The 26,456-nt window shown below is 33.9% G+C and overlaps 1 protein-coding gene across 1 annotated transcript in view; it reads right to left on the bottom strand.

The window, feature by feature from the left end:
- Positions 1-26,456, bottom strand: part of LOC144253098 (roundabout homolog 1-like) — a 161,364-nt gene that overhangs the window by 89,102 nt on the left and 45,806 nt on the right. Inside the window, 4 exon segments of the mRNA XM_077795008.1 lie at positions 13,900-14,027; positions 16,354-16,492; positions 16,865-16,985; positions 20,910-20,961. Coding sequence (XP_077651134.1) covers positions 13,900-14,027; positions 16,354-16,492; positions 16,865-16,985; positions 20,910-20,961 — 440 coding nt within the window.

Raw genomic sequence — 26,456 nt, 5'->3', positions numbered from 1 at the left:
AAACAGAGAGCTAAATCCTTTACATGGTCTTGTGCATTATGCTCTCTGTCTTCTCAAACCATCCCCCACCCCTCCCTCATTTCCTCAACCTGGCCTCATAAACATTCTTTTGGATCTTAAGTACACCATGCTCCATCTTACCTCCAGTTCTATGCACGCCATCCCTCAAAATCTCTCCCTTCCCCTATTTAATTCTTACTCACCCTTCAGATCTTAGCTCAAAATCCAATGCTTTTTTCAAGAAATAATCAGGTCTTCTATCCTTCATAAATTTCATACATGTTCTAACTCTCAGTTTAACAAGAAGAAGCTATCAATGTTAGCTGTATGTCAGACCAAAATATTAGAAATTCTCTTAGCAAAGAAATAATTCAATATCCCAAATGTGCAAAGGTTGGAAAGTGAAGATTCAGGGGCTTTCTTAAAGCTGCTCATCAGGTAAGAAAAGAATTGGAAATTCAAGTATGTCCAGCTTTTAAAAATCTCGCTTTTCTTATTACACTGCATTTTTTTTCAAGATTTAAACCTTACTTTAATGTAATTTTTGTTCTATTTTTTTTTCTCCAAATCAGTAATAAGTAATATGAATGTATGATGTGCATAGTAATACATTAAATAAACACATACATAATGATTCCACTTACATAGACATATTTCATATGTACAAAAAATTGGGAGAAGAAACAACTCATGTTATATTTTATTTTCTCTTAGCAACAATGTCAAAAAAGCCAATTCCATCTCCAACATGTGATGTGATATAATCATTTAGGACAATCACTATAAACTTTCAGAATATATAGTCAAGAAATTAAGAATTAGAATTCAAGTGTCTCCAGCTTTTAGAATCCTTGTTTTTCACTGCACATTTAAAATATGCAGTCAAGAAATTAAGTATGCATGATTTAAGTTGACTATTTAATATAAAGACACATAGGAACTCATTTTTCTCATTTGTAAGATAATTCCAAAGTAAATGATTTGTAGACTACCATTCATGAAAGTTTCAAAAATCCAGCATAGGATTCATAATTTCACATTTATTCCCAAGATATGTAAATAAAGCCAAAATTTTCATTTCTATCTAGCGATTGTGTACATGTTTTAGAGTAAAAAGCCTAAAAATGCGCCTCCTCTCTTTAACTAATAAACTAAAAAGTACAGTTGGAAATGACTACCATACACTAAGTTAACTTTTTAAAAGCAGCTTTGTAAAATGGCCCATCTATCAGCTTTAATTGTGCAGTGCTCTAAATTCTCTCCTAAGAACATCGACCACACAAAATAAATGTCCTAAAGCTAACATTAACAACCATTTATGGATTTTCCTATCCTCATAAATCTGTTATAAAGCAATTATTCAGCTATATTTTATCTTATACCTATTTTAGTATTTTCTGCAGGTGTGTTTATTTTGGCACATTATTTATCAAGTCATGAGAATTATAGTTTAAAAGCAAATTAAAGTGCTCATGGTATTTTAATCAGTTTTTGCAAACTTTGGGTATGATATTTCAAAATGTTCATTTTTCAATCTATGCAGAATCCTCTTAAAATAAAAATAATTACTTCATACTTTAAATTATTGAAATAAAGCTCAAAGGACACCAGATGCTAACATAATTCTAAAGTTTATTTATTTTAATGATTACCTGATGTTTGGAATATGCTGAAAAGATTTACTAAATCTACAAAAAATGAATGCAGTTAAAAATTATTTTTAATACTGCATAAATCTGTTGGAAAATAAAATCATGTCAAATAAATAATAAAATAGTTAATACATATGGATGAATAAAAATCCAATTTTCAATCATTTTATGTATAGAATTATCCAGAGTTTTCCATAACAAAAAGGCATCCTTAATATACTCTATATTATTCTCTTTATGATTATTGTCATTTAAATAATAAATAATTTCTATTACTTGATGTCTGAACAATTTCAGATAAAATACAGCAAGATGAAATTAATTTAGGTTTATTTCTTTTACATTCAGTGATAAACAATTTCACATAATAATTCCATGTTTTAAAATTATGTGAGCTTGTTAGCAGAGAATCTAACATTTTAAAACAGTTATCTGTAAATGACTAGGGCAAAAATGTAATTTATTTCTCTGAATATCATTCTCAGGCCGAGTGATTCAGATTTTATAGATCCACACAACTCAATTACATATTTCCATGTTGACACCTTTATTTGATAATGTTGGCTGCTAAAGATAGTTGCTCAGTTATACATGCATATAACTGCCTCACAAGAAATCCCAATCCACTGTTACACAGAAGAATAAATCACAGTGAAGCTGAGACCATAATGGAAGGCCCATGATGTACTATTTACTAGTGTGGTGCTGTGTAATTACTTGTCACCAAATTATCTCATGAATCAATTATTTCTTCTACCTGACTGCTCTTCTTATTTCTTCAAATATTTGCCCGGCACATACATTAAGAGAATGTTTCGAATTTTCTGTAGTAAGATCACCTGGTGAAGGCTTTTTCTTTTGATTAATTTTTACAATTTATATCAGTGCATTTGAAATAACTGAAAGTAATCCAAAACCTGTATATGAGTGAAAGAAATCTAAAAGGATATCACATCTTTAGTGATCATTTTGGTGGAAATTTTAAGTTACAAGAGCACAAGAATTTCTTTACTACTGGAAAAAAAAATATGTCAAGTTATCACATGTCAAAATGATACTGGGACTCAATCAAACCAAATATTAAAAAAAAAACCCAGCAGGAGTGAAGCTCTGCATCCTATTTACACTACTGGATCAGAACAGTTAGGGAGGGAGCTGTTCTCACAAATCATTCTCTTGTTAAATTCTGTGGTAGGACTTCATTAAACCTCTTAGCTGATGGCATTTTACTTTCTTTCAGTCTGCTCACAAAGAACTCAGCTGGCAATACTGAAACTTGAAACTTGAAAAGTTTCCATCACATATTGAGTTTTTAAAATTTTTTTGGGGGGGTGTTTCTTTTTACAATCACAAACCTTTTTTCCTCATTCCCCCCTCTAAATTTCAGTTGAATTTTTCCAGTCATCAACTGAACTATGAAACAACCATGAGAAGAAAATGAAGCACACAATAAAAGCATAAAAATTCTAGGAGGGTGGCATTTTGAATTTGACTCTAGAATTCAGCATTAAGAGGAGCAATATATACAGGAGGAAGTAAGTATAGATATGTAATTACATGCATAATGTATGTATTCATGTAACTATCTTATATTCTCCACCCCATGAAGCACCTTGCCTTTCCTGATTATTGTCATCTGTCACGAAGAACCATCTCCTAAAAGATTCAGTTTGCTTATCTTGTCAGAGTCTGACAAAAGTATCACACACATAATCAAGGTTCTTAAAAACATGAAGTGAAGTTTTGGAGGTCTCCTAATATGTATTTCTTCAAAATGGTGATGAACTCATGGTTTTGTAACCAGAATCATGGATTAGAGTAAATCTCATTGAACCTGCAAAAGGCCCCTTGACACTACTAGTTTTGGCTTTGACTCAAATAACCAGGTTAATGGTCAGAAACTATGCACCATTACACTTTTCTCAAATGAGCAAGTTAAGGAAATGGTTCCAGCAAATGATTTAAATGAAGTATCCATAATTTTATTCCTTTTTATACCTAGATATCATATGAACTCCAAAATGTCATGTGACTTTTGTATAAAGATCTCATGTGCTGATAGAAAGTGAAACATGGTGAACTCTATTTATGGAAAGCACAAATTCACAAAATAAACCTTCTTTTCCTGAGTTTGTTTGTTTGTTTGTTCTAGGTGTGTGTGATGCTGGGGATTGAACCCAGGGCCTTGTGTATGTGAGGTAAGCACTCTACCAACGGAGCTATATCCCAGCCCCCAGAGTTTATTTTTTAATGAAAGTTTTTAAAAAGTTCATTCTGTACTACTGAGAGTAAAGTCTACATGAAAGCTATAATGTTTTACATTTATTTAAATACTTAAAATTTTTACTTTTATTTTACTTAAATTTTTACTTAAAATTTTAAATTTTACATTCTAAAATAATTATCTAATAGGTCCATAAAAAGTCACATGTGCATATAATATTTTCTATTATGTAACATTAATATGTATATTGATCATTTTCAAAGTTATTATTTTATATGTTAGAAAATGATCAAATTCATAGATGCAAATTTATTTTAAGGAATTACGCCTGTTGATTCATTTCAAGACCAAATTATAAAGTAGTTATAGCTGGGCACCATCTACCCAAATTCAGTTGTTCCTCTGTAAATGTAGGGAATTGGTTCTAGGAACCTTGTGGATACCAAAATCCACATATTCTTAATTCTTTTATACAAATGGTGTACTACTTGCATGTGATAAATGAATGTCTTCCCCTGTACTTTAAATCAGTTCTAGATTATTTATAATACCTAATATTTTGTAAATGCTATGGGAATAATTGTCATACTATATTGTTGAGAATAAAGATAAGAAAAATAGTTGGTATGCATTTAGTACAGTTGAATTTCTCTTTTTGAACTTGCTTATATGGAAGGATGACTGTATTTTTAACTTCAGTGCACTCAATTGTTCTAATATTTGTATTATTTTTATGGAGTGAGGTGTGAAACATTTCAATATTATTCGTTTTGTCAGGAAATTCAGCATCATCAAACATATCCAGAGGGATAATAATTATGTTAACTGTCTGAAAGAATCATGTAAATTGTGGATCTGTTTAATTTAAAAAAGTAAATATATGATTTGGTTCTCAAATATATATTAGATTCATAGAATTAATACAAAAAAGAAATTTTAACTAAATGCAGATTTCTAATTTTATATATCACTTGTCCAGTTTTGCTAAAGTGAACTAGAAAAGACAACTGACATTTTTGAACCACAGTCACAGATATTCTGCTATAATTCGTTGAAAAATATTTATTGTGTTTCTGTAAAAACTTAGGTGGATGTATAAAAAACTCAAACCTTAATTCTTTTACACAGCTAGTTGTAGGAAGCAAGGACAAAGGCAGATATAGTAAGATTCTGACACACACAACACACATCACTGAAATGACAATTTAAGTGCCTCAGATGATGTACTAAGCATTGGATGTTTGTCAGTTCTTCAATGTCTGCTATCTATGAGAAACATTTTCACTCCCACTTGTTTTCTTTTCTTTTTGTTACTGGGGATGGAACACTGGGGCACTCAACCACTGAGTCATATCCCCAGCCTTTTTTTTTTTTTTTTAGAGACAGGGTCTCCCTGAGCTGCTTAGGATCTCAATGCAGAGTTGCTGAGGCTAGCTTTGAACTCACAATCCTCCTGTCTCAGCCTCCTGAAACACCATTTTACAGGTAGCCTGTTTCCAGAAGAGATTATTGTTTGAAACAGTACATTAGACAAAGAAGTTCTTCCCTCACCAACGTGGGAAGGCATCATCTAATCCAATGAAAGTCTGAATGGGAAAAGAAAAAGTGGAGGAAGGACAAATTTTCTCTCTGACCTAGAGGTGGGACATCCATCCTCCCCTGCTCTCAATCATCAGAACTCTAGGTTCTCAGATCTGTGGACTTGGACTGAATTGCACCTCCTGCTTTCCTGGTTCTCCAGCTTGCTGTGGGACTTTTCAGCACTGCTGATCATGTGAGCCCATTCTCTTAATTAACCCTTTTATATATCCTACTGGTTCTATTTCTCTAAAAGAGATGCCTCTGAGACAGTAGAATGCAAAGGGACTAAGAAGACAAAGGAAACCAAAGTGCACCCCTAAGAAGCTCATATTCAAGCAAGGTAAACAGAAATGCAATAAGGGCAGTTATAGCATCCAGAGGGTCTATGAATGAGGGACACCTCATGTGTGCTGGGATGGACAATGTCTGAAAAGTTTTCTGGAGAATGCTAATCTTCTCTGAGTCCAAGGAAAGTGTAATTAGCAAGTACAAGTGGTTCAGGCAGGGTTTGGGGCATTTTAGAGGCAACATAACAAAAAGAACTAAGTTACAGGGTAGTACATGCGTGAAACAAAATTGAAAATATAGTGTATTAGATTGAAGGGAGAAGTGAGAGAGGAGGCTAGCACCAGTACATATTGTGGATCTTATGTATAGAGAGGGAACCATGACCAAGTTTTATGGAAGGAACTACTATAACTAGATTGTGTTTTAGACAGATGTGTCTGTTATGGACAATAGATACAGCAAGATAAAAGCTAATTGGTTAGAGGTTAGCACTTTACAGACAGATGACAAAGATGTGAATAGGTGGAATGGTAAGAAGGGGAGAGAGCTAGTAAGAGCTCACAATAGTGAAAAGCCAAAAGAAGTGGGACTCTGTGGCAATTAGGAGTAGGACATGGGAAAAGCAGGAGAGTAAAGGATGACTCCCCTCCTCACACTGTCTGCTGGATATGTCTCTGCAGGCTGCACTACTGACAACCAAAATGGAGGTTTTGCAAAATTTAGCTTTGAATGTCTAGTCTGATCTTATCTTCACTGCATCACTACTATACTCTGTGAATTATACTTACAGCCTGGTTTAGAAGGGACTTAGCATACACACCTTTGACAGTTGCTTCTTGTTTTACTGAAAGCTATAATTACTCTTCAATTCCTAGTTCATTGGGATACTTAACAGGGGTCAATCATAAACTGTGGCACCCCAAATATTTCAGCAAAGCTCCCTGTTTGAAGCATGTAGTTCACTACTAGCAAGGAAAGAAGCTCGAGGAAACATTCCATTAGTAGCAATTAAGTCAGCCAAAAGACAGCCCAGGTCTTTTTTCTGCCTTTGTGTCTCCCTCATTTCATGTCAATCTCATACTTTAAGGCTCAGCCTTCCAGCAGCTGTCACTGGCTAATCAATCCTAATGAGCAAGTGCTTTGCTCATTCATTATATGCTTGGCATAAATACTTATGGGAAGCATAAGACAAAATAGCAATTCTACAGAGTAGAACAGAATGCACGTCCTTTTGATGACTCATTTTAACATTCTTACCATAGGTCAACAATAAATTTAAAGAGTTAACAATATAATTCAAACCATATTTAATAGTTTAAAAACAGGTGATGAAACTGAGAGAATGGAGTAATTTCACATCAAGGGAATAAAAATTGGCAAGCACTATTTAGAGAAGGGCTGAGATTTCACAGAAATCCCATCCATCTGATCACAGAGCATGAACCGGCTTGGCAATGTTTGGCACTTGACTTTTCTTTCTTTTTTTTTTTAAACACAGCTTGCAGAAAGGGCAGAAAAACAACCATTCCTTGACCTTCAAAGAATAACTGGTCCCTGTGAGAAGTCTAGTGAGGAGTGTAGTGGGGGGTGAACGGAGATCTAAATGTATGGCTTCCTTTGTCTAGTGGCCCAGTATTCAGGCCTCCAGGGAAACAGGAGGACTAAATGTCTTTTAGTTCCTTTTGTAAGAGAGATGAACAAAAATGAGATTAGATTTTCCTAATGGTCCAACTCAGGGAGATAAAAGGTGATTGCCTAGGAAATGGCTGGTGGGTGGAAGTCGGGTTCAGTTCAGTTTCCTGTGACGGATGGGACATGGCGATGAGAACATGATCATTCTGGTGATAGAGTCACAAATTCACTTTGGGAATAAAATTGTGACAGTAATAAGAGCTGCTTTATCTGTGAAGCTGCAAAGAGAGTGGAAAGATTAATAACGCCATCTAGTTTGCCCTTTTTAAGAAATGAGTTGCTGAAGCAAAGACTCATAAGGAATGTTTGAAGCTGAGGATAAAATTGGAAATGGAAGAAACTCAAAGTTGAAACTGTGTGGCTTTCTCTGCTATATTTCTTTGGGGATAGCACTCCCCAGAAAAGAAGTGATTTAAAAAGCCATCCATAGGATTGCTATTATGAGTAAATAATTTGTAAATTTTATGGGGTTTGTTATTAGTAATAATAAACAGAATAATGTTTCTTCCTTTATTTTTTGAAGTATTTTGAGATTGTATTCTCTATCCTTTTCCTCAAATCTATCTTTAAGAAAAGAAAAAAAGCACTCACTTTTTAAATTAACCATGAATGGATCCTGAAATAGCAAACTAATTTGACTATCCTGATTCCAAGAAGAAACTTGAGGCCCACATGACAAGCATCTAATAAAGAACTAATGGGTTTAGATTAAGACAGTAAAATAATATAAAACAAACCTGCAACCGGACTCAAACACCAATGGGAAGCATAAATTTTAGCAGGTTCAATTACACAATGTTTAAAACCTTGGCAGGGTGCCTCTATGCATCTATTTTGTTCTGGTTAGATTTTTATGTTTTATAGGTATGTCACAACCTATAAAATTGTTATAAATACTACAATAAATATCTTTTTCCTTAAAACATGGGAGTTATTAGGCAATACGAAACACTAGTTCAAAAAATAAGTCATTCCTACCAAGCCAGTAATCCTAACACTTGTCCATTTGTGACACCAGAATTCAAATATAACAATAGAACAAATCAAAATTGTGGTGTGATATGTCTGTAAAAAGTTACCTCATTTTGTTTGTAAATTTTAGGTTCATAAAAAGAATGCTTGAGGGTGTGCAAGATGTTATACATCTGAAAGGAAAACAGTTGCAGACAAACATTAAGTATAAATAAAATAACTGATGGTTAAATTATGGCTTACATTTATAGGCAGTCAATATTTGATAAGTCTAACAAATGAGTAAGCATAAACATTTCTGGTGTAATTAGTCCAAAATGGCATTTTATTTTTCTTTTATTTTCTTTTCTCTTTTTGTTTTGTTTGGTACTGAACCCAAGGGTGCTGTACCACTGACCTACATATCCAGCCCTTTATTTTTGAAATTTGGAAACAGTCTCTTGCTAAGTGGTTGCCCATGTTGGTCTCAAACTTTGGATCCTCATTGCCTCAGCTCCCCAGTAGCTGGGATTACAGGCATGCAACACTGTGCCCAACTATTCCACTGTGCTTATTTGTTGTGTAATGAAGGTTATTCTTCTTCAATAGGTCAAATTACTCTAGACCTTTGAGTTTCATTCTAATAATGAGATTCAGAGACATACCAAAATTGATATGCAGGTTAAAGGCACTGGGATATTTTTATTGGCTAAATATTTTCAGAGGCCAGTGGAAATATATCTTTACTCTGAAACTACCTAGTATCACCAAATTTTATTACAATTTGCCTATTTTCAAAGTAAAATAAAAATCTTTTATATTAAATAGTCAATATTTTGATTTGTTTCAGATATTTGAGTTTGGTACTTTGCTCTGTGCGAAGAAGTAACCCAGACATTGATGTGCTACTAAGAGAGTATGATCTCATATTGCTCCCATGTTTTGGAGTGGTTAATTGAAGTTTCCAAATGGCTATGAAGATGAGTAATCAGTTTTTGAAGATAGTTACTCATGGATAATCTTCTTACTAGTCTCTGAATCATAAGAAAATGCACCTGTTTTATAGGAAGATAGATTGAGGGTTTGAGAACCTTAGAAATTGGAAAACAAGAAATAATGAAATAAAATTGAGGTCAAATGATTTCTGCTGAATGTTTTCCCACAACAATAATATACCACTGCATATAAAATGCAATTTTTAAATGATCTCTATTCCCAAATAGCCATAATTTTCATTATTGAGTTATTTTGTAAAACTTTAATGAGTCTACCACTATTTTAACAAAACTAGCAAAATCCAGCATATTTACTACAAAAGTCAATATTGACTTTTAACATGGAAATGCAATGATTTTTATTTGAGAAGAGTTTTTAATAATTGTTTGCACAATAAATTGTCATGTATATGTTAGTATTTCAGATTTCTCATTTGCAATAGCGGAAGAACTATTAGAATGAGCTACTAGAACTATCTAGAATTAACTCAGAATTAGTATTTTTGTTACTCAATAATTATTAAAATCAAGCAATAGAACTATCAAAAATAAAAACACTCATATGAGTACTGTGCTCCTTATTTATAAATCATTTACTCATAATAGACAATATGTTAAATATTAATATATAAATAATTTAACTCCTATAAAAATGCTGTGATATTGTATTACTATACCCATTTTACATAGGGGGAAACCAAGTCCTCAGTCACATACTTCTGAGTCACATAGTAGTAAACAGTACAAGAAGGATCCAACTAAATCCAGTCTGATGCTAATGTCAATGCTCTTAGCAACCATTCTTTATAGCAATTCTACTACATCTGGAAAGTCCCAAACTACAAAGAAATGTTTTAAAGTCCTTCATTCTTTCTGTCAGTTTATCTTATAACTCCTCATGCATGGGATTTGTGAACTTGCTTGCTTAAAAACAAAAATCAAAACAAATTTCTGTGTCCTAACCCAGATCTTTGGAAAGAGATTCTCCAGAGGCCATGTCTGATAATCCGCATACTTAACAAGAAACTTCAGATAATTTAGGAAATTCTGTCTGGTCCTAGATTTTACTGTGCTCTCTTTCTCCTCCCCCCATCTCTGCCCCTTTGGTATTAGGGATTGAACCTAGGGGTACTCTTCCACTGAGGTACATCCCTATTCCTTTTTATTTTTTATTTTGAGACAGGATCTCCCTAAGTTGCCCAGGCTGTGCTCAAACTTAAATCCGTCTGCATCAGCCTCCAAAGTCATTGGGATTACAGGTGTCATGAACCTTGTTCCCTTTATTTTCTTAATAAATTTTATTTCATATATTTAAAATATAAAACATGATATGCTGAGATACATATAGATAATAAATTGGGTCCCCTTCTTTGTTCTTTTGAACACAGATTTCCAGGCAGCATTGATCATAAATGGTGAGCGCCTCAATTTTGAGCCACAGGTACTTATTGCAGGCACCCAGGATCAGAGCTTTCAGCAGCTGCTAGAGTTTCCCGATTCCCTGTGCTGTTTCCACCACTCAAGCAGTATTTTTTAGACAAAGTGCCTACTAGATGTGTAGTACAAATCCAAGCACTGTGAAGAGTACCCACGTTTAAAGACCAAGGAAAAGCTAGGCCTAAGAAAAGAATACTTAAGTGTATCTTTACAGACAAGCATCTACAGAAGAGAAATTAGAACAAGATATAGTCCATGCTTGTGCAATTATGTCAAAATGGATTCTACTGTCATGTATAACTAAAAAGAACCAATAAGAAAGAGAAATGATTCTCAAATCAAGGATCTTTTAAAGATGTTGAAATTAATTACTTCTGTAATAGGGGGGGTGAAAATCAAATAACCACCCTTATTTAAGATAATTTTCCCCATAAGTTCTATCTTCAGCATATAGTTTTATTGCCTTAACTCAATTCTCTGAATTAAGTACTCACTGGATAAGGGGTAAGGGGGTAGAAATTTATTTTTAAACATATACTTACTCCAATAGTGTCTCTTTAAAAATGAACCACATATAAAACAAAGAAATAAAAACCAAATTCTCTACTGAATTTCTTATTGTAATTGTTTCCTGCTACCAGAGGGTTTCACTTGTGATGTAGTTTCCTTTGTAGTCACTAATATTTTCTACATTCTTCTCAAAGGAAGAAACAAGACCTAACTTCTCAGGTTTCCTTTGAATGCTTTTTCTTAGTTATCTTTTGCAGTTGGGAGTCATGTTACTTTCTCTAACATACTGTGTACATTATTCTAACATGTTAAAGACATTTTAGCAGTGATGCTGATGTGCATATTCTATTTTAATATTGAATCAAATAATATATTCTAAACTATATACAGATCCTTCATATGTTTATAGCTAAATTCAGTTGAAATGAGAGCATCTGCATTCATCAAGTAGTTTCTGGATTTGATCATTTGTACCCAATTTCAACTGAAATCCAGGCTTAGGGAGCAAGCATTCCATATGGATATCTTAAGGCTGAATTAGCTTTGGAGCTGAGTTTAAAATTGCAGGAGGAAACTCTATTTTGATTTCAATGTCTGCTGCATGCATAGCAGAATGGCTATTATTTATAAAACATCAGGATACCAAGGTATGAAAACTTTAAAACATAAAGTGAAACATATTTCACTGACTGATGTGATAGACAATCAAGCTCCCTGTCACAATTGCCTAGAGACAGACACACCTTTTAATGTCCTATATTCATCCTGGCTACTTTTACTCCCTCTGAAGGGCTTTTGAACTTGGATTTGACATCTCTTAAATTTATGCTTTCTCTAAATGGAAAGGGGTTTTCTTTTCTTACAGTCTTAGCCTCACGTAGAGTTCAAGTCTAACTTAGATTAAAGAGAAGTAGTCTAGGCCTTAGAAATTCAATGTTTGTTCTTGATCTTTTTTTTTCTTTTGTTTTTATGAGGTTGAGCTAAAAACCCCAAAGTGGGACATAATGGCTTTAGAGACAGGAAGGAAATATTCTTTATTCTTTCTTCTAGTGTAAAAAGCCCACAAGGCTCTTTTGTAGAAAGCCCGCAGTAGAAGCACTCCCTCAAAAGCCACCTTTTTCTTCTTAATAGCCTCTGAAGAGACAGTGTTGAGAAAGATGACAGCACCAGGCATTGCTAATGTTAGGCCCAGAAACAAGCTAAGTGGTTTATGGCCAAAACCCTTGTTTACTACAGTCGCTTGTCAAAATAGGGAATTTTTTCCACCAATAAAATGTTTTAAAGGTCATTGCCTCTCAAATTGCACAATAAACAAGTCATCACCAGAAAGGGGAAAAAAATGTGGGAAATAATAATTTTGACGTCAGAGACAAAGGAGGAAAGTAATGATGAGGAAATGCCTGTATTGTGGATACCACAGAGGTGACAGAAACGTCTCTGATTTTAAAACTTGAAGTCTGCTGGGTGCAGTGGCACATGTCTGTAAAACATCTCAGTGGCTCAGGAGGCTGAAGTGAGAGGGTTGCAAATTCAAAGCCACCCTCAGCAATTTAGCAAGGCCCTACGCAACTTAGGGAAAACCTGTCTCAAATTTTTTTTTAATATTTATTTAATATTTATTTTTTAGTTTTCGGTGGACACAACATCTTTGTTTGTATGTGGTGCTGAGGATCAAACCCCGGGCTGCACACATGCCAGGCGAGTGCACTACCGCTTGAGCCACATCCCCAGCCCCTCAAAATTCTTTTTAAAAAAATCTGGGGATGTAGCTCAGTGGTGAAGCGCTCCTGGGATCAATCTCTGGTACCAAAACATCTAAATAAACCAAGTAACCAAAATAACCATTAAAAAACAAACAAACAAACAACAACAACAAAAAAAAACTTGAAGCCTTTAAAGCCCTATCCACCAAATAATAAGGAATGAAATTGACCAAATTATATTGTTATGTTGTGTGCACATAGGAGTATAGAAATATGTAACAATGAATTCCACTGTTATGTATAATTATAATGCACAATAAATACGTATGTACAAAAAACAGCAAAAATAATAAATCTTTATAAAAATTAGCAAAGTACAAATGCAAATCATTCATCCAACAAATATTGAATGTCTGTTAGATCACAGGAACTATGTGCTCAGAATAAAGATGCCGAAGTCCCTATTGTACAGATGGATCTTACATTCTAAAGGGCAATAGATCCATCCATGTTTATGCTATAAATTGCATAGACCCTTGAAAGCACATCATCTGAAGTAATGAAGATGTGTTTTCCTCCAAAGACAATGTTTTCACAGCAATAGCTGTCATGTAATTAACGATTAGAAATATACTATGTTTAAGGACCCAGAGAATAAAACACCATCTTCTCTGACCCAAGATAGAACTCTTCATAATTTCAAAAATGTAATTCATTCTTCTTTAATAAACACTTACATAATATATAATAGTGCCCATAGGTAAAGCAATGCTTTCTTAAATATGTTTGACATAAAATTCTCTTCAAAATCAACATCCTATTTCACATGATAAAACAACCACAATGACGAGCTCCCCGGTGCCTACCTTGAACAGTCAGAGTGGCTGATGCTTCAGCTTTTCCAACCATATTTTCTGCAACACAAGTATATGATCCCATGTCACCAGCCATCACCTTCCGAATTTTCAAGGTATGATCATCTCGGATTTCATATCTAATATTGCAGCAAAAACAGCATGGTTAAGGATTTTGTTCTTGAATGATCCCATTTTTACACTATGATGTATCCAGACATCAAATCACATGCAATAATCCCTTCAGGAATTCAAAACAAAATTGAGGATGTGATGTTCCTCTAAGTTAGCAGGCAGAAGAAATGAGCTTGTTTCCACATGTATATGAACTAACATTAAAATATTTTCTTAAAAATAACATTTTTGAGTAAAGTTAACATTTATACATCTATTTCCTCAAGCTGTGGTACTCACACTAAAATTAAATGACATTGAAAATTAATTAAATTTTTATCATGTGCTGGACTTTAAATGATCTATAGATTTTACCTTCTTAAATTCTTATAACAATTTTATAAGATAAGTATTAACCTTATCTTCATTTTGTAGGTGAGGAAACTGAGAAACAGGAAAGTAAGGTTACTTGGCCTTGGTCCTCAGGGAATTTCAGGGCAGAGCTAAAATTTTGAACCCAGATAGTCTTCTAGAGTTCACTTGATTTGTCTAGACTTCCCTGCCCTTATAGGGTTTCTTAATGTAAAATTTTCTCATATAAAATTTTCCTGAGTTATATTGTCTGATACGGTTTATATATTGATAGACCAGATACTTCCCACACTCCAAGTAAATCCCCTATTCATATTCCCAACTTACTAACAATTAGACATCACATTTCAAGGGACCCTAATATTTAATATGTTCAATAATTCTTTTCTTCTCTTAACATAATCCTCCTCCTCCTTCTACCCCAATCTGCCTATCTTCCTTCATCAACTCTCTATTTCTAACTAGTCATCCAGTTTGCCACTGTAGTCTCAGAAATTTCTCTCCACTCTGTACATTATCTCCATCTCTCCAGGCTAAACAATATACAACTCTGATTTGTTCAATCAAATAATGGTGTCCCTATAACCGGCTTCTCCTCATAGTAATGGAACATACATCATGCTAACAAAATTATGTTATTCTAAAAACTAATCCTGCTCATAATAATATTTCTCAACTCATCAATGTCATAGAATATGATGTGAGATTTATTATTACACAAAGCCCCTGATGATATGTCCCCAGTATTTCCAATATGATATCCATTACTTCTCACCACATATATTATGTGCTAGTGATGCTCAACTTTCTACCATTCAAAATATGTGGTGTTCTTTCTCACATTCGTGTCTATGTTGTAAGGATCTTCTGTCTGGAACACAGGACTCTTTTTTTTTTTCTTGCTTATCATATTGGTACCTATTTTTGAAGACTGTGCTTATCTGTCCTATTCCATGGGTATTCTTCTTATTCTTTCTCCCTACAGTTGCATAGGTCTGCCTTTAAGTCAAGAAAGGGAATAATGAGGTTATTCCATATCTACCCATATATGTGTCTTTTTGCAAGCTCCTCGAGAGCAGATGCCCTCTCTATGCCAATGTTGTAACCCCAACACCTAGCAGGCATTCAATGCATGCATGCTGACAGCTAACTGGCAAACTCAAATGCTTTATTCCACCGTCTCATTCCCCAAAGCTTGGTATTTCCTGAATCACTGCTCCTAGCCAATTTAAGTCCTTATCAGACACTAAGAAACTTCGAACTCTTCTACCATTCATTAGTGACACATAGCTGAGGAAAGCAAAGTCTGATTTTTAATTGGTTCATAATTCTATCATTATTGCTATATGTTTCTTCCTTTTCCTACCTGGCCATATACAAGAAGTTAGTATTAAATGTGATTTGGCTGAGCAGGAAAGAAACTGTCTATAGAATACCATGTTTTACTAGGGAAAACCAGGGTCACAAAAATATAATCCAACCCCAGAGGAAATCTGGAAACCTCCTGGTTCAAAGTATCTCTAGTATTCTATTCTGGCTCCTGATCAAGGAGTCTACAGATGCTCCTCAACCTTTGACAGGGATGTGTCTTTGTAAACCTATCATAAATTGAAATACCAAGAGTACAAAACTGCATTTTGTTCACCTAGCCCACTGAAGACCCCACATGGCAACACAGTACACTGTAGAGTATTGGTTCTTTCTCCTCCTGGTTACAAAGCCAACTGAAAGCTACGGCTCACCACTGCAGCTAGCATAGAGTATCACACCACATATCACCAGCCTGGGAAAGATCCAGATTTGAAGTATGGTGTCTACAGAGTGAATATAGCTTTCATACTGTCTTAAAGTAGAACATTTTAAATCAAACCTTAGCAGTCAAAGACCATCTATAGAGTTAACCATCTATCGGCACCTAGAGTCTGATGAGAAACAGAAATTCTAAGTCGATGAATCACATCATTAAATTCTGATCTGTACCTGGATTTGGGCAACTCTCCATCATCTTTCCTCCATGGGACTGTAGGCACAGGGTCTCCTCGGGCCTCAGACTTAAATTCTGCACTGTCATCCACGGTCACTGCCAAGTTACTAGGTCTCTTCACAAAGGATGGTCTATCTAAAATTAGAAAGAGCCATCTCAAGATAAAACACTTCAGATGTTCAGTGAGAAAAGATTTATAATTCAAAATATTGTTTAGAAAATTACTTCGCATAGTTTCCAACTTGTAGAGACTTCTCCCCATCTTTAATATTTCCTTCTACTTCTTTTTCCACATCTTTGGCTATTTTATATCAGGTCACTTCACTTCTCTTTCTACCCCCAAAACAATGATATAAGAATATTTCTTTGTTATATAAAGATCATTTGTATTTTGATTAAATATTATTTTATTCTCCCTTGTACAAAAATATAATAATGATAAAAATAATGATGATAATAAGAAGAAGGCTGTACAGTAGTAAGAAGATTTGATACAATGGCACTTACCTAAAACAGTGAGCTCTGCTACTTCACTCTCACGTTCCCCGACCATATTGGCCCCAACACAAACATATTTGCCAGCATCACTTTTACGGGTGTAAGTAATCATTAGCTTTCCTCCTCGTATCTTAAAAAAAGAAAAAGTTTGACATATATACCATTAAAAGAATTTTAGCTATGGTTTTGTGGCAGGTCTTCATAAATGAATTCCACTCAAAGCTATATACCAAAGCCTAGTTATATCAAACAGCTGGTGTGTACTGTTTGCTATATTTATAGGTAGTAACTTTAAACAGAGTAAATTCCAAAAATATAATATAAAAGGAAAACATGTTGCATTACCTACATTTCTTGTAAAATTTTTATATTCTAACTATGCTTGTGTTTCAAATCAACCAAGTTCTTTCCTATAAATTAATTGAGTGAAAACCACAAAGACAGTGCTTGAATAACTTGATTAGCAAGTTCAAGAAAGAAAAAGGAGTCTTACTATCATATTATACATGTAATATGTAAATGTATTTATGTAATAATTGATTTAAGGAAAGAATATTCTAATATTGTTGTATGTGTAAAAAAAAATTCTCTAGTAAGTTTTCCAGAGTTTTCTTAAAGAAATATATCTTATTTTCCAAAATGTAGTAAAATCTGCCATTTTCTAAATATATATGTGTGTGTGTGTGTGTGTGCGCGCGCACATATTTATTTTTTTTCAAATATATTTATATATATGTAGATGTACATGTAGCTCTCTCCCAAGCAGCTTCTTGGTAACTTTAGAGGCACAGATTGAACAGATCCCAATCAATCACTTGGAAAGTCATGTTCAGGTATAGTCTTGAACATTAATTGAATAATTACAAATATAAATAAATATCCAGTTCAAAAAGTAGACTGAAGTCAAATATGAATTAAGACTGGGATGCAGAAATTGGACTGGATTTACTTAATGTAATTTATTTAATGCAACGCACTTTCAATTAGGGAGTTGAGTTCAGTTAACCATGAATATCTATAATGTCCCAAATTTTACAAGGATAACTTCTAAAATGTTTATTCATGAAGGTTTTAATCTCACATTTGCTTATTTATGGTGAGCAGATTAAACAAAGGAAAAAAGAAACAGAGAAACAATGAAGGATGAAAGAAGAGAGGGAGAGAGGGTAGAAGAAAGGAAACGTTCAAGCACTTTTTTCATTATGCCTAATAGAGTTTATTGAAATCTCTATAAAAGTTTTACTATTTTGGAATGTCTGAGTTATTTCAATGTAGAAAATCAAACTAAATATTCTGGTTGTATAAGAACAAACCAAATATTAACAGAGAGGTTTTCATTTCTGTTGTTTTAAAATTTAGTATTTTTTCAATAGTTGTATAAACAAATGATGAGATGCTCTAAGGTTCCACTGTAAATATCATCCTGGTATTTTTTTCTTTGCATTGTTCATTCTCTAACTTTCATATCTGAAATAATACCTGCATACAATAATCATGAGATGTGTGTTGACTAGAAACTACTATTATAGGTAAAATCTAGTTATTCATCCAATTTGATATAGTTTATAAAGGTTTATATATGTTAAAATATACCAAAGTTTCCTTATGCATTCATCTACTGAAGGGCATTTAGGTTGGTTCCACAATTTCACTATTGTAAATTGTTCTGCTATAAACATTGATATGGCTATGTCCCTGTAGTATGCTCTTTTTAAGTCCTTTGTGTAAAGACCGAGGAGTGGGAAAGCTGGGTGGAATGATGGTTCCATTCCAAGTTTTCCAAGGAATCTCCATACTGCTTTCCAGATTGGCTGCTGCAATTTGCAGTCCCACCAGCAATGTATAAATGTGCCTTTTCCCCCACATCCTCACCAACACTTATTGTTGTTTGTATTCTTAATAGCTGCCATTCTGACTGGAGTGAGATGAAATCTTAGTTTGATTTGCATTTCTATAATTGCTAGAGATGTTGAACATTTTCTCATACATTTGTTGATTGATTGTATATACTCTTCTGAGAAGTGTCTGTTCAGTTTCTTGGCCCCTTTATTGATTGGGTTTGATTTTTTGTTGTTAAGGTTTTTGAGTTTTCTTTATATACCCTAGAGACTAGTGCTCTGTCTGATGTGTGGAACATTACTCAGCATTAAAAGAGAATAAAATCATGGCATTTGCAGGTAAATGGACAAAGTTGGAGAATTCCAAGTGAATCAGGCCAATCCTAAAAAACCAAAAGCCAAATGTTTTCTTTGATGTGAGGATGCGTGTTAGAGTCTGTAAACAAGTCAGGATGGCACCTGGCATTTTGCCAGAGGGAGTGTTTGTGAAGTAACGCCATCGAGCCTTTAAGTGTGGAGATTCCTTATTGGTTGACTGCTGTATCTAGTTTATGTTAATTAAGATAAGCTGTGTGGAATGTATAAATACCTCTGTTGTCCTACAATAAACGGCTCCCACTCCTGCTGTATCAATGTACACAAGTTGTTCGTCACCCCCCCCCACCCTGGTTATTTTGCTGCAGCTGGACTGCAGCAGATGCTGATTCATAATGGTGATGGGGTAGGAGGAGCATGGAGGAATGGAAGAACTTTAGATAGGGCAAAGGAGAGGAAGGGGAAAGAAAGCCTTAAAGGGGTAGGAATGATGGTGGAATGAATTAGACATCATTACCTTAAGTACATGTATGAAGACACCAACGGTGTGAAAATACTTTGTGTTCAATCAGTGACTTGAGAAATCGTGCTCTATATGTGCATTATGAAAGGAATTGCATTCTGCCATCATGTATAACAAATTACAATAAACAATTAAAAAATAAATGTTAAAATATACAATTATAATTTCATTGCTTCCATATGTATTTAAATTTTTGAATAAATCAGGGAAGAAAATATATGTCACACTAAAAAGAAAAATAATCTTCCAGAGCTAATTATTATCCATGTTTTGTGATCTTTCTTTTTAGCTTTCTCTCTGCATGTATGTGTGTGCATGTATATGTGTGTGTGTGTGTGTATATATATATATATATATATATACTCATACATATATAAGTATTCACAAATGTAGTATATGCACACAGGCAATAAGATATGCATAAACATATATACATATGAACATATGTACATATTAAAATTCTACTTTACTAAAATAGAATCATGTGGTCTTCTGTGACCTGAATTTTCAATGAAAATGAGGAGACTTTTACATTTTAATTGCTAAAATATAGAACAGTTATTCAGCATTAATTTAAATGGCTACATAGTATTCATTGTATGGTTTTACATATTTTGTCAAATTTTTCCCCTACTGATAGATATTTAAAATGTTCCCATGTTTCCTCTCATAAATAGCACTGAAATCAGCATCAGCATTACATGTCTGTGTGTTTCTTATGCATCTGCAATCATCTCAGAAAACCTTGAAGTAGGATTCTTAAATAAAATGAAAACCCAGCTTGAGACTCTTGGTTCTTGGTGCCACCTATTTTGTTTCAGGAGATGCTTTTGGTGTAAACATATCATTTTAAATATTGGTCTTTAGTGAAATCCCACAGTTAGAATGGCAGCAAATGTGTTATAATACCCTCATTTCTCACTAAAGGGATCAGCAGCTCAGCAAACTGCAACCGTACCTCCCACTCACCTCCACTGTGTTCATCATTACAACATGTTCTAATTGTGCTTTTAAATGTCAGATTTTCCTTCCTGACTGTGAATTACAAGGCAGAGGAGCATATCTAATTCCTCTTCATAGCCTCAGAACCTGTCACCATGCCTAGTAAACAGTCAGAATTTTCTGGGAGGAAAGTGACTTGTCTGATGTCACATAACAAGTTGGAACAGGGCTAAGATTCTAGGCAAGATATGGGTCTCTGGTTATGTGAGTTGGACAGATGAAAATACATGCACAGCCCACAATCCTGTTATCATCATTACTCTTTAATAAATTTGAGTTTAATAAACTTGAATGCTTGAGAGTCAGAACAATTTGAGTATCATAAAATCAAGACCTTCCAACGAAGACCCACTATCACCTTTCATCATATACTTACTTTGTAACACATGAACATTTCTAAATATTCTGAAGAAACAAACTTATTATAGCTAAAAGAAGAGTGAAAAACCCCAGTACTGAAAGAGAACGTAATTGATCTGAGATGTGGTCCTAGATGTACTTTTTTAAATATTTTTTTTAGTTATACTTGGACACAATACTTTTATTTTATTTATTTATATTTATGTGGTGCTGAGAATCAATCCAGCACCTCTCATGTTCTAGGCAAGCACTCCCCTGCTGAGCTACAACCCCAGGCCCTAGATGTACTTTTTTGGTTCTGTATTTTGGACAACACATTCAGCTTCCTTCTCAGCCTCAGAATCTAACCTTGAATGTCCTGGTATGTTTATTTAGGAAACTGATTAATTTCAGAAGGAATTACACAATAATAGATAAAAGAGATAGGAAAAACAGAGGAAACAAATGGTTTAAACATTATTTTTGTTCTTAAAATCAATAAGTCAAGGTATTTTATTTAAAATCAAATGCAAGGCTTTGGGAATAATTTTAAAACATATTTAAGTGTATGTTTTAAACATATGTAGAAAATGAGAGCCAAAACATAATAACATATAAATAATTTTCAACAGTAGAGATTTATTTCTAAGCTTTTGTATAATATAGTACTAATTTACTTTTATAATTTTTAAATACTTGGCAATGTCTAGTCTTGCTTATGCACACATGGGAATAACATTATTATTATAATACAGCCCAATGCTATTATATTTTAAAGGAATTCTTATAAATGGAGGAGGAGAATTTTGTTAGTAGGAGTTAAGAGAGGATTGCCTGGAGATTCTCAAGACATGGAACAATTCCAATTGTGAGATGAATGGTAGGAAACAATAATGAGATGAACCAAAACTCAAAGAGAGCTAAGAAATCCAAAAGACTTTGTAGTACACACCCTGTTATTACATTCCTGACTGTAATAACTCAGCTCAATTATGGAAAAACTTGATAATTCATTTGACAAGGAGGCATGCTTTGGGAACACATATTGGTGTTTTCAGTATTTAATATAAATAGAAAAAACTGTTTCTATTTTTTTATATAAATTTACTTTACAGTTATCATTTACAATTGAATTGTATCTAGTATATAAATGAAAAATAACCCACTAGAGCCAGGTGTTTTGCTGTATGCCTGTAATCGCAGCAGGTAAGGAGGCTGAGGCAGGAGGATCTGGAGTTCAAAGCCAGCCTCAGCAAAAGTGAGGTGCTAAACAACTCCGTGAGACCCTGTCTCTAAATAAAATACAAAATAGGACTGAGGATGTGGCTCGATGATCAAGTGCCCCTGAGTTCAACCCTCAGTAACCCCCCCCCCAAAAAAAAACTAATCCACTAGGCTTTCTACAAATATTTTCTCTATCTTTTGTAAGTATACAAATACTAATAATATGTACCATTTGAACAATTTTTTTAAGAAATGTTCTTTGATGAGTCAAGTATCTTGAGAAGTTTTTTTATTCTTAGTAGCATAGAACTAAATGGATAAACATCATGACTGCAATGCATATATAATTTACATACTGATGCAAAAAAATCTTCCAAACTTATAAAAGCTTTAAAAATTAAATTTATAAAACATTTTAAATTTAAAAAATGTATTTTCTTACATCAATAACAACGATTTTAGCTGTCAATGACTGAAAAACATCAACCAAATTGCACCTTTGATTTTCCACTTACGGTAATCTTCATTAATATTTTCTAAGATAGTACTATATATACAAAAATTATATAAGATATTTATAAACATTTTTAAATCCCAGACAATCTTTCAATACACACAGAGATACGTACATATAGACAAAACAAAAAATATCTACCAGTTATAATAATTGTATATTATACTATGCACTTGATTGATTCAAGAGATTAGTGCTCTATCTGATGTGTGAAGGATAAAAATTGCTCCTAGGATTTGGGCTCTCTGTTCACCTCACAGATTGTTTCTTTTGCTGAGAAGAAACTTTTTAGTTTGATTCCATCCCATTTATTGATTTTTGGTTTTAAGTCTTGCGCTATAGGAGTTTTATTAAGGAAGTTGGGTCCTAATCCCCCATGATGAAGATTAGGGCCTACTTTTTCTTCTATTAGATGCAGAGTCTCTCTGGTCTAATTCCTAGATCCTTGATCCATTTTGAGTTGAGTTTTGTGCATGGTGAGAGATAGGGGTTTAATTTCATTTTGTTGCATATGGATTTCCAGTTTATCCAGCACCATTTGTTGAGGATGCTATCTTTTCTTCAGTGCATGTCTTTGGCACCTTTGTCTAATATAAGATAATTGTAATTTTGTGGGTTAGTCTCTGTGTCCTCTATTCTGTACCACTGGTCTACCAGTCTGTTTTGGTGCCAATACCATGCTGTTTTTGTTACTACTGCTCTGTAATATAGTTTAAGGTCTGGTATAGCCACCTGCTTCACTCTTCCAGTTAAGGATTGCTTTAGCTATTCTGGATCTCTTATTTTTCCAGATGAATTTCATGATTGCTTTTTCTATTTCTATGAGGAATGACACTGGGATTTTGATCAAAATCTCATTAAATCTCTATAGTGCTTTTGGTAGTATGGTCATTTTGATAATATTAATTTTGCCTATCCAAGAGCATTTCCATTTTCTAAGGTCTTCTCTGATTTCTCTCTTTAGGGTTCTGTAGTTTTCATTGTATAGATCTTTCACCTCCCTCACACATTAGATAGAGCAATAATCTCTAAGATATATAAAGAACTCAAAAAGCTAAGCATGAAAAAAAAAACCCGAATAACCCAATCAACAAATGGGCCAAGGACCTGAACAGACACATCTCAGAAGAGGACATACAATCAATCAACAAATATATGAAAAAATGCTCATCATCTCTAGCAATCAGAGAAATGCAAATCAAAATTACTCTAAGATATCATCTCACTCCAGTCAGAATGGCAGCTACTATGAAGACAAACAACAATAAGTGTTGGAAAGGATGTGGGGAAAAAGGCACACTCATTCATTGCTGGTGGGACTGCAAATTGGTGCAGCCAATATGGAAAGCAATATGGAGTTTTCTTGGAAATCTGGGAATGGAACCACCATTTGACCCAGCTATCCCTCTCCTCGGACTATACCTAAAGGACTTAAAAACAGCGTACTACAAGGATACAGCTACATCAATTTTTATAGCAGCACAATTCACAATAGGTAAACTTGGAGTTAACCTAGATGCCCTTCAGTGGATGAACAGATAAAAAAAAATGTTGCATATATACACATGAAATTTTACTCAGCGCTAAAAGAGAATAAAATCATGGCATTTGCAGGTAAATGGATGGCATTTGAGAAGATAATGCTAAGTGAAGTTAGCCAATCCCCAAAAACCAAATGCTGAATGTTTTCTCTGATATAAGGAGGCTGACTCATAGTAGGGTAGGGAGGGGCAGCATTGGAGGATTAGATGAATTCTAGATAGGGAAGAGGGGTGGGAAAGATAGGGAGGGGCAGGGGATTAGCAAGGGCAGTGGAATGTGATAGACATCATTATCCAAAGTATATGTATGAAGATTCTTATTGGGTGTAAACATACTTTATGTATAAACAGATATGAAAAAATTGTGGTATATATGTGTAATAAGAATTGTAATGCAAAAAAAAGTACATGTATAAAGGCATGAATTGGCCTAAACATACTCTATATACAAAGATATGAAAAATTGTACTCTATATGTATAATAAGAACTATAATGCATTCCGCTATCGTGTATTTAAAAAACAATAAAATAAATAAAACTAAAAAAAAACCTAAAAATTGATTCAAGAGATTCCTGTCTAATCAAAAGTAATCTCCTTTGTTAGGCCAAATCTAGCATTATTCTATTAAAATTAATAACTAACATATCTTTCATTTGTTTTATCTGGAAAAATATGCATGTGTATTAACACTGTAAAGCCTAACAAATAAGTTATACTTAGGCTTTATATGTTATAAATGTTTCCTCCAAAACAATGATTCTCAGTGAGGGCAATCACCCTAATCTTTCCTCATGTATATTTGGCAATATCTGGATATATATGTACATATTTGATTGTCAGAAGTAGGAGAAAGGGGGACTAAGGATGTATCTCAGTGTAGGACACTTTTATAGCATGTTCAAGGGCCTGGGCTCAAGTCCCACCATCAAAAAAATGAAAACAAAAAAGAAAGAAAGAGCAACTGGAGGGCTGGGGCTGTAGCTCAGCGGCAGAGCACTTGCCTAGCATGCATGAGGTTCGATCCTCAGCACCACATAAAAATAAAAATAAATAAAATAAAGGCATTCTGTCTGCAACTACAAAAAAGATTAAAAAGAAAAAAAGCAGTTGGAGTCATAGTTGTAGAGTAGTTGCCTAGCATGTGTGAGGCACTGGGTTTGATTCTCAGCACGGCATATCAATAAAATAAAATAAAGGTTCATTGAATATATATATATATATATATATATATATATATATATATATATATATATATATAGACCCAGTTTGTATAAAAAAGAAAAAGAAAGAAAGAATGAATGAATTAGGAGCAGAGACAGTGTTACTGGTATCTAGTGGGTACCTGGCAGAGATGCTATTAAACATCCTACAAAGTACAGGGTAATCCTTCACATTAAAGAACTATCTGACTCAAAACATCAATAGTGCTTATTCTGAGACACTTTGTTCTAAAGGTCGAGCTCTGGACTACGGAGAAAGGATGAATTAAAATGATAAATGGAAGGAGAAGATAAAATTAGATGATGTAAGACACATTTATTCTATTTGGAAAAAAATTGATTGGACTTCCCCAATTGGTATAAACACTTCTCAAGCCCACAACCCCTGCCCACTCCATCAATAAGACAATTTCACTATAAAATACAACATCCCATTTAGTATCCTGGCAATAACATTTAAGAATCCCAAAGATGTTAATTCCAATGGAATTTTAAACAAGCTTCATTAAGCCTGAGAGAAACTGATTTCCTCAAAGATTATAAACACAGAAATTCATAAAACTATAAGGAACAAGCAACACAGTTGGACAAAAGGAGAAAAAAATATAATAATAGTCTATCATTTCTATAAAATCAAATTGATTTAGGAATTATGGCAATGCCATTTGGCAATGGCTGAACTGAAGCCTTAGTTCTCTTTGCCACAACAACCAATATGGAATACAAAGTGTCCTATTCTTTTCAAAACACAGAACAGAAACAGCACATAGTATGGTGCCCTCCATCAAATTAGCATACCAGCTTTCAGTTGGTACATAATGTACTTTTAATCATCACCAATTTATGTTGAGTCATATGTAATACCTATTGTAAATTTAGGATGCCCATTTTTAAAGAAAATTTGACATTTCCTCTCTCTGTGAAAGGAGGAAAAATATGTATAACACACACAAAATACTAGAAATGTGAAAACGGCACTATTTGAAACAATCTAAGAAATGTTTCTTGGCAGGTTTCTTCCTACAGCTGGATTTGACAGCCAAATTGTAAACCTATCAAAAACTAGTTTGTATAATGAACAGA

This window comes from Urocitellus parryii, unplaced genomic scaffold (genome assembly GCF_045843805.1).
Source record: "Urocitellus parryii isolate mUroPar1 unplaced genomic scaffold, mUroPar1.hap1 Scaffold_92, whole genome shotgun sequence".
Taxonomy (NCBI): Eukaryota; Metazoa; Chordata; class Mammalia; order Rodentia; family Sciuridae; genus Urocitellus; species Urocitellus parryii.
The sequence above is the reverse complement of the archived record's forward strand: the minus strand, read 5'-3'. Positions and strand labels throughout refer to the sequence as shown.